At 42.2% G+C, this 9,805-nt stretch overlaps 1 protein-coding gene across 1 annotated transcript in view; it reads left to right on the top strand.

Annotated features, from left to right (window-relative positions):
- The window catches only part of MDGA2 (MAM domain containing glycosylphosphatidylinositol anchor 2), a gene marked incomplete at its 5' end in the record, with an annotated part of 146,887 nt that overhangs the window by 125,429 nt on the left and 11,653 nt on the right, over positions 1 to 9,805 (top strand). Inside the window, one exon of the mRNA XM_029965282.1 lies at positions 5,247 to 5,424. Coding sequence (XP_029821142.1) covers positions 5,247 to 5,424 — 178 coding nt within the window. The remainder of the gene's footprint in view (positions 1 to 5,246; positions 5,425 to 9,805) is intronic.

Raw genomic sequence — 9,805 nt, 5'->3', positions numbered from 1 at the left:
CCAAGGCTGCCAGAGCTCCAGGAGGGTTTGGATGATCCTCTGGGGCACAGGGGGGATTGTTGGGGTGTCTGGGCAGGTCCAGGAGCTGGACTTTGATCTTTGTGGGTCCTTCCAACTCCGGGAATTCCACGATTCTGGGATATTATGCCACCAAGAGCAGCAGCACCCGAGGCACAGCAGCACAGGAGCTGGTGGTGAGTGTGGCACACGGGGCTCTGCAGCTGAGCTTGTTGGTTTTGCCTAAATTACAGATATTTGTCACCATGAGTCATTTCAGGGCTGTAACTCTGCTTTGAAATGAAGATGACACAGGAGCCACCCACCTGATGAGATTTATGTTCCAAACTGAGTTATCCAAATGGATAACTCTGATTATGTTGCCAGTCAAAATTGGGAAAGAAGAGCAGAAACAAGGCAAACACTCCCTGGGAGTTCTCCCTCTTCGATATACAAATAGAATATTTTCCCAGGAACTGAACAGTCCTTTTTTATATATAAAACCTCAAAAGAAAACCGATTTTCTTAAGGAAAATCAATTGTTGTTGTTATAAACTGGAAAGAAATGACTTTAAACACTGTCACAGGTTTCTTTTCAGGAGTATCCAGTGGATTAATTTGCACTGCATTCAGTTGTCATTAATTAAAGAGAAGCTTGTCCAACTTGTTGAGTCAATGAAGAAATTTGTGGTTGATCAATAGGCCAAGCACAATGGACTGAGGGGGTTTATTTTTTATAAACATATCTGTGCATACAGCAATCAATGTTTAATCATCCCATGGGATTAACAGCTCCAGAAATCTATATTTCCCAGTCTTTAAGAGAACACTGTTTCTCAGCAGGAGGCAGGGAATAAATCCCCTTTCATTTGACAGCACGAGCGTTTTCTGCTGCAATAAAATCCTGCCACAATTACAGCCCTTTTTCTCTGATGTCAGGGAAATACATTTTGCTTTTCTGGTGGTTTTTTTTTGGGGTTGTTTTTTTTTTGCTTTTCAGCTTTAGGACCAGAGATTTCTAAATATTCAAAAGTAACCAAGAAAAAAAAAAGGAGTTTTCCCAGTGAAGCCTCTGGATTTATTAGGCCTGGATATGCTCTGCTCCATTAATTACAGCTCAGGCCCGTGACAATCTTAATAAATGCTCCAAAAACTGAGCTCATTTTTCCTCAGCGCCCCACAAATCCTCCCAAACCATTGGAAAACTGTTGTTTCAAAGGAAATTTCCCACCCTGTGTGTCATCCTTGTCTTTGAGAGGCAAAGGGCCTTTGATTAGAAAAAATTCTCGAGGCGAAGGGCTTGGATTTTTCCCCCTTCAAAAGTTCCTTTTCCAGCAGATCCTGGTTCTTCCTTAATATTTCTTAATATTAAGAATATTTCTTAATATTCCTTAATATTCCAGCTCTGGCCAGGTGAGTTGAGGTGCAGAAGATGTTTTGGGGCTGTGTTTGCTTGTGGGTTTTCTCGACTGGTTTATGTCAAACAGCAAGGCCTCGATGCCAGGGAGAGGCTCTCCAGGGAATTTTAAGGAATTCAAGGATGAGGATTTGCCTCCTTCCCATCCAAGGAGCCAAAATCGATGCCCCAGATCTCCAGGGGGGAAGGGTTGGGTGGTTCTTGGTGCTTCCATCAGTGTTGGGAGTCTCCTCCTTGGAGCGTCTCCAGTTTGGGGCTGGGATTTTGCCCCACCCTGAGGCCTTTTAGGAATCAAAATCTTATTTTTAGGGGTGTCTTGGGCATTTCAGTGTGGCTGTTTATGTCTCAAAATCATGGGTTGAAAATAAGCTGGAAAATCCTTGTTCCTCCAGCTGCTTCCAAAGTTCTCCAACTCCATGGAGACCTGACCTTCCTTTTTGTCGAGTCAGCAAATAAATAAGATCAATTCTTTTAGTATTTTTCAGCTCAATTCCTATATTTGTTTTCGATTATTTCAGTATTTTTCAGCTCAATTCCTACATTTATTTTCATTTCTTTTCATATTTTTCAGCTCAATTCCTATATTTATTTTCAATTATTTTAGTATTTTTCAGCTCAATTCCTACATTTATTTTCGATTATTTTAGTATTTTTCAGCTCAATTCCTACATTTATTTTTAATTATTTTAATATTTTCCAGCTCAATTCCTACATTTATTTTCAACTATTTTAGTGTTTTTCTGCTCAATTCCTATATTTATTTTTGATTATTTTAGTATTTTTCAGCTCAGTTCCTACATTTATTTTCATTTCTTTTCATATTTTTCAGCTCAATCCCTATATTTATTTTCAATTATTTTCATATTTTTTCATCTCTATCCCCACGTTTATTTTCAATTATTTTAGTATTTTTCAGCTCAATTCCTACATTTATTTTCAATTATTTTTACATTTTTCAGCCAAGAGTGCAGTTGGTGTTTCACACCAGATTTGGGAATGTGCTGGGAAGGCTACCTCAGGAATGTCCTGGAGTGATTCCTTCATGGATAACTTTATTTTCCAGGGGGAAAGAGAAGCTTGAAAGTGGGATGTGGCAAAAACTGGGTGGATATTTCCTTTATTTATTTATTTATTTATTTATTTATTCCACAGCGAGCTGAAAAATCAGGCAAAGGTTTGTTTTCTGTCCAAATAAGTGACAATTTTGTGATGTTTCGTGTTTTTTTTCTGACTTCCATGGCAAAAAAAAAAAAAAAAGGGATTAGAACAGAGCTGGTGTCGATTGCAAGGGAAAAAAAGAATGTGGGAAAAATCCCAATATCCAGGAGCGGCTTAGGAGGCAAAATACTGAAATTCCTGAGATTCCAGAATTAATTCTGATTCCTTACAATGAGCTGCTGTACAAATATTCCCAATTACACCTTGTGTTTGGATAAACAACTGCAGGAAGAGAGAGGCTTCAGCAAATAATTGCAATAATTAAGGATTAAAATTCACAATTACCCAAACCAGCCATAAATTCTCATCAAATTCTGTCACTCTTTGAATTATTCCTCTCTTCTCCACCTCCCCAAACAGGAGCAATAGAGAGGCTCCAATTTTTTATCCGTTCTGAAAGCAAAATATTTTGATTTTTCCTTTCGGTTTCTGCCTCCTGAGCCACTCCTGGATGTTGGGATTTCTCCGTAGGAAGCAACACCTTTTTATTTCCCTTGAAACCAACACCAGCTCTGCTCTAATTCCTGGGGTTTTTTTTTTGCCATGGAAACCAGAAAAAAACCCCATAAAACATCACAAAATTTAATGAATAATTGTCCACCGATATATGGGAACCTCGTGGAATTATGGAATTTTTGAGGTTGGAAAAACCTTCCAAGACCACCAAGTGCAACTTCCAAGGCCACCAATGCCCCATGTCCCCAAATGCCACATCCACAGGGCTTTGAAATCCCTCCAGGGCTGGGAATTCCATCCTGGAAAACCCGTTCCAACGCTTGACAACCCTTTCCACAAAGAAATTTTCCCTCCTCAGCCCCTCTGTACTCGTGTAAAATACTTCAAAAATCAAAATATTGCCACTTTTAATCCCACAAAAGGTGGGATTATTAATTATTAATTAATAATTTGCAGGGAAAGTTTGCTGGTTCCTTCTCGGTGAAATATGATGTTCTATTTCAGGGGGTATAAAATAAATGAAATAAATGAAATAAAAACTTTTCCATCCTTAATGAACTCTGGGTGGGTGAAGGAGTTGAGAGGCCTGACAGGTGGAGTGAGCCTTGTGGAAAATCTCATTTGAGCATCACTGCACCTGTACAGGTGCCTTGGCATGGCTGGTAAATATTTAATGATTTTTCCCTTTGTTTCCTGCACTTTAGGCAGAGGAATATTGCAAAAATATTACAAAACTATGGCAAAACCCAGTCACTCTACTGCCAAAAAAGGGGGATGATTTCTGCTTATCTCTAAAGCTGATGGTAGAGACAGTGTGGCACTATTTTTCCTGCTTAATTAGATTGTTTTTCTCTTTTCATTTCTTGGTGAGGAGGCTCTGAAATAAGAGAAACTGCATTTGGATGTCGGGAAGTGAAGTTTATAAAGCCCCCCAAAAAATCTACGCTTTGCAATTTGTGACTTTGCTTTTTACTTTTTTTTTGTTTTTGCTTTGACTTTCTTTGTCCCCTGAAATCCATCCACCTTTGAGACTACAAGGGCTGCTGGATATTGGGATTTCTGCACAGGAAGCAACACCTTTTTATTTCTCTTGAAATCAGCACCAGCTCTGTTCTTATTCCTGGGGGTTTTTTTATGCATTAAGGTCATTAATGACTTATTTCATTCTCACTCATCACCAAAAGTGGTTGGAAATCAAACTGTCTCTCTGATTACTTTGAAAAACTCGTTGACTCTAATGAGGAGGCGCCTCCCAATCCATGAAATCTTGGCTTTCCCAGCCCAGAAAACGTATTTTCCTTTGCTGTTGGCCAGTGTTGTTTTAAAATCATGGAGGGAACAGGGATACAAGTCCTGAGAGTCCATTTACTTGCTCAGGTTTGAAGGAATAACATTTGTGAATGAGAAAACTCACCCTCAGGAATCTGATGGGATGACCTGGAATGAGCAGCGATTTTGAGAGGAAACACAGAGATTATTTAAAATTTTTACAAGCAAGTTTTAAACTTAAGGGGCAGATTTTTGAAGAAATTGAGGGTTTAGTCAGTATTTAAAAATGCCCCAGCTTGTTCTGGAGTGTTTGAGTTGCCATCACAAACCAGGTGATGATCCCTTGTTGTCTCCCTTGTGTGGTGAGTGTCTAAAATGCTCCTGAATTGGGTTAACTCTGCTTTTTTCCTACTCCAAACCCCATCCCAGGGCCACTGGGCTGTGCCAGCTTTGCTACAGGATCCTCTCTGGGAGGAGAGGACAAGAGGATAAAACAAATTCCAATTTTTGGTCTCATTTGTTTGGTACCAAAATGCTCAGGTGGGTTATTTCAGGAAATTAGGGAAACAAGTCCTGAGAGTCAATTTAACTGGTTGAGTTTGAAGGAATAACATTTGGCAGTGAGAAAATTCACCCTGGGGAAGCTGATGGGATGACCTGGACTGAGCAACAGTTTTGAGGACAGGAGGAGTGGCCTCTGGAATAAAATAGATTTCCAATTTATGGTCTTGTTTGTTTGTTACCAGAATGCTCAGGTGGGTTATTTAAAGGATGTTCTTGGTCTTGTTGTATCTCCAATCCTTCTGGGTGGTTTCCACTCATTTCTGAGGTGAAGACAGAACCTGTCCCAGATCTCTCTGACGTTGGAATTCTCCTTTTGGTTTTTCAGGCTGGCCAACAGCGTTGGTGGGAGCAGGAAATCACCGTGAATGGGAACATCCAGAAGGGAGAACTGATCACCTACAACCTCACCGAGCTCATCAAGCCCGAGGCCTACGAAGTCAGGCTGACCCCCATCACCAGATTTGGGGAGGGGGACTCCACCATTCGGGTCATCAAATACAGTGGTAAGAACTTTAAGGGCCAGGAAATGTTTTATTGGCGTGTTCTGGGTCTGCTGGGCAGGGTCTGAACGTTCCCCAATCCTGAAATAATCCATCAAAACAATCATCCAGGAAGGAGGAGCCGGGGAGAAATTAAAGCCTTCACCACTGGGAAGGTTCATGACGACAAAAAGCAAACAAAAAAAGCAAACAACAAAAAGAAAAAAAAAAAAATCTGAACAGATCAAATTCAAAATCATCTCCAATTTTTTTGTGAAATGAAGGAAAAAATAGGAAAAAGGAAATAAAGTTAAAAATCAGTGTTCATTTCTAATAGCTCATTTCGAGTCGGTTCTTGCTTGGAGCTCTTTGAAGGACAACAAGTTTTGAAGAAAAAATCCACAAAACAAATAGTCTGAAGGTGTCAAAACGGTGCTGTGATATCAAAATGCCTTTTTTTCCCCCCTCAGAATGAGCACTGTGGAGAAGGTTTTATTTTCACATGCGTTATTTTCATGTGCATTATTTTCACATGAATTATTTTCTTGTGAATTATTTTCTTGTGAATTATTTTCTTGTGAATTATTTTCTTTTAAAAAGGTGACTGTTTCTAGTCCCATGCAGGTTTATGTAATGTATAAATTTCTATAATATATGACACAAAGGGCATTTGCACATTTTCCTCTGAAAGGTTACAAATCACAAAGATTTGTCCACTTGAATCTAACAAGAAAAAGGGAGTTTCCGGACATCCTTCCATGCATTCTCCCAGCATTCCCAGGAATTAATTCCTCTGGTAAACCCCTCAAAATACCTTTTTTGGGGTATTTATCTAATGAATAACTGACTCTTTTCTTTGGTTTGTTTTTCTGCTGTAAAAAGTGCACTGAAGGGCAAGAGATACCTTGGAGAGGAGGTTGGAACTGGATGGGCTTTAAGGTCCCTTCCAACCCAAACCATTCCAGGATTCTTTCATGAGGAATGTTGCCAATCCCACAGGGAAAAAGCCATGTGGACACAGGCCAAGTGTAGCTCCAGTTGCTCCAGGAGCTGGATCCAGCACTGATTAGTGCTCACAGAGAGCCCAAAGCAGGACATTCCACTCAGCAAAAGAAAAACCAACCTACACATCCAAGACTTGCTTTCCAAAATCATTATTGGACAAAGGAGTGAATGAATCTTAAAAAAAATTAAATATCTGGTGCATCCCTTGTGCAATTCTTCATGGGCAGTGATGAGCTCAGCCCTCCTCAATCTCATCATCAATTAGTTTGATCACTGGTTTAATGTCAAGGGGGAAAAAAATCACATTAAGGACCTCAAATCTCAACTGTAAAGGCTGGAGGAGCCATTTCACCAAGTGCCACATCTGCTGCTGCTGGGGTGGGTGAATCTTGGGTTCCACCTGCCACAGGAAAGGGTTTGAGAAGTCTACATTTCCCAAAGCTCCTGAAGGCAAAATCCCAGCTAAACAAAAGGACTTGGAATAATAAACTCGTGGAATAGTTTGGGCTGGAAGAGACTTAAGGCTCTTCTCATTCTACCCCCTGCCGTGGGCAGGGACACCTTCCACTAGCCCAGGTTGCTCCAAGCCCCATCCAACCTGGCCTTGGACACTTCCAGGGATGGGAATAAACAGGATAAACAAGGATGACTTGTTTCTAGATCCATGACCACACAAATGAGGAGAAGATGGAGATTCTGCTGCAATGCCTGTGGGACTTTGGCTCCTTGTTGGACCTCTTTGCCCTAATAAGTCCCTGTCTCCTGGCAGTGGTAGGAGTGTGGTCTCTTTGCACACACACAAGGGAAAGACTCAGAGTCTTCCCAAAAGTCAGGAACTGAATCTTCATGCAGATATTTGGGGTTTCTCTGCAGCAAACCCAAATTCTCCGTGCTGGCTGTGATGGAGATGATTATATCCTCACAACCAGCCACTGCCCTCTCCCATGGACCCCAAAAATTCCCCCCGTGACTTATGCACTGACCAGTGCCCTCATAAGAAGCTACACCCACCCTTTTGGTCCCTCAGTCCCTCCTGCTCTTTTTTGGTGGTGTCTGGATTTTGGCAACTCTCCGGAGGTCGATTGAGGTCCCGACCGAGCTGAGCTGGAGCTTTCACTGCAACACGATGTGATTCCCGTTTCCAGCCCCTGCCTGGCAGGAAGAACATTCCCATGGCAGCATAAAAGGAGTGTTTTGTCCCCTGCAAATGTTTCTCCTGCTCTCTGCCATCGGTGCAGATGTGAACGACATCCCGGTTCAAACGTGCCGAGGAGGTGCCAACACCACATCCAGACACCCGGGAGGGGGGAAGAGGCTGCTTTTGGAGCAGCACTCAGGTCCTGACAAACTCCCAGCTTCACAAATCCTGAGCCAGACATTTATCAAAGAGCTGAACCCGCAGTGACTGCCCTTTGAAGAGGGATCCCAGAGCCACTGGGGCTTTGTGTGCTTAAAATCCCCATTTTTCTCTCCCCGAGTGGTGCCAGCAAACTATTACCGGGTTGGTTTATGGGTGTTAGAGCTCCAACTGGAAAATAATGATCTCACACACCTTATCACGGTGCAAATCCAGTGCTTATCAACTGCAAAGCTGGAATGTTAAAGGAGCAGTTAATGGGCTGGTGGGATGCCCAGCACCTGACCTGCAGCAGTGTGAGGAGTCATTCTGTACGACACCCAGGGAATAAAAGGCAGCAGGAGAACGTTCCTGAAAAGAATTAAAACCTTTTTTTACATTTTTCTCCCATTATCCACTTTTTTTTAAGTTGTGAGACCTCAGGCAAGGAGGGAAACGTTTGCCTTTTCCTGTGTTCAGTGGGATTTGGGGCGAGTTTGTCCCCGTGTGTTCAGTTTGGAGCAGCCCTGCAGAACTGGCCTCCAGCGGTGTCAGCTCTTCTTCCTCATCCCACCCCATCAGGAATACCCTTTTTGGAGAACCAGGACCCAGGGAATTGTCACAGAATCCTAGAATCCATTGGGTTGGAAGGGTTTTAATGACCATCCTGTTCCAAACCTCTGCCCACCTTCCACTAGCCCAGGTTGTTCCAAGCTCCAGGGATGTCCTTTCTCCAAGGACGGAGACTTCCCAACCTCTCTGTGCAGCCTTTTTGGTGCTCCATCACCCTCAGAGGGAGAAAGTTCATTTATCAGCTTTGAAATGCCCCAAGAGATTCATATTTTTCGAGGATTCCCACCGCAAATATTTTTTTGCCTCGTTTTTTTTTTCGGAACTCTCGCCAGCCTAATAGGATTTCACCCCATCCTAAAGAAATGCAGCCAGTGTGAAAAGCAGATCAGACACTCTGTGGAGAAAACTGCTAAAAATGTGGCTTTTTGCATTGAAGGAATGCATTAACTTTCCCAGCCCAGTCTGATTTTTTGAGCAAATTGAGGATAAATGGACCGTGCACTGCCCGGGTTTCACTTGGACAGCTTAAGCTGGGTTTTTTTAGGAGGACAATCTTGAGTTGGTACCAGGCAGGAGTGATTTCTGTAGGGTGATTGTGAAGCGTGGAAGGATCAACAGGACATTTCTGGAGCGTTCATTGTGTTTGCTGCTTATTCAAGAGGAAAAAGCTCCTCTAGGTTTTTTTCCACCCTCTGGACATGCCCATGTCCCTCCAGTGGCTTTAAAACTGCTCCAGTAACACTTTAAGATGAGATGTCTTAACTTTCAGACTGTTTAAGTAAAGCCACATTAATCCCATTTGTGAGTTCAGGTTTATTGGGTCGCACACCTTTGGATGCAAAATTGTCCTTAAAATTTGAAAATTACCCTGGAAATGGCTAATATATAAAATAATACAGAAAAATAACAGCTCCCAATGTTGAATATCCTAAATAAGGAGACTATTAGAGCAGGAAGACCTCAGTAATTAGTTTTTTATGCGTCTCCTGCCATCCCAAGCGGGAGCTGTAAATACAAAATAAAACCTCTGCGGCTTCTGGTGCCACGAATCACAAACTTACCCATGGCACAAGGATTTCCCAGGCAAATCCCTTGCCTGCCATGAATTATTCTCTGCTCTGCACATGGAAGGACAGGAGAAAAGAGCAATTCTCACAGTGGGAGTGACATTGATAATCCCAGGCAAACATCACTTGGCAGATTCTTCGGGAGCTCCGTGTGTGACTGTGCTGGTGAGCACAGTCTGGCAAGGAAATACAGACAGGGCAGCTGGAGGAGCTCTGATGAGTATTTTGGAGGGTAATTCAAAGCAGAGATGGCTCAGAGGAACAGCAGGTACATCTTGGAGCAGCGGCTTCAACATTATCTCCATCGCTTTATGTAAATCTGTGTCAGCCTGTTTGATGGGAACTGGCTGTGAGATCCCACTAAAACTTCGGTGGGTGAGGTGAAAACACTAAAACTGAAATCATAGAATCATAGAATCATTCA

This window comes from Manacus vitellinus, unplaced genomic scaffold (assembly GCF_001715985.3).
Source record: "Manacus vitellinus isolate BGI_N305 unplaced genomic scaffold, ASM171598v3 scaffold_94_pilon, whole genome shotgun sequence".
Taxonomy (NCBI): domain Eukaryota; kingdom Metazoa; phylum Chordata; class Aves; order Passeriformes; family Pipridae; genus Manacus; species Manacus vitellinus.
Note: the sequence above shows the minus strand (reverse complement) of the source record. Positions and strands in the feature narration are given on the sequence as shown.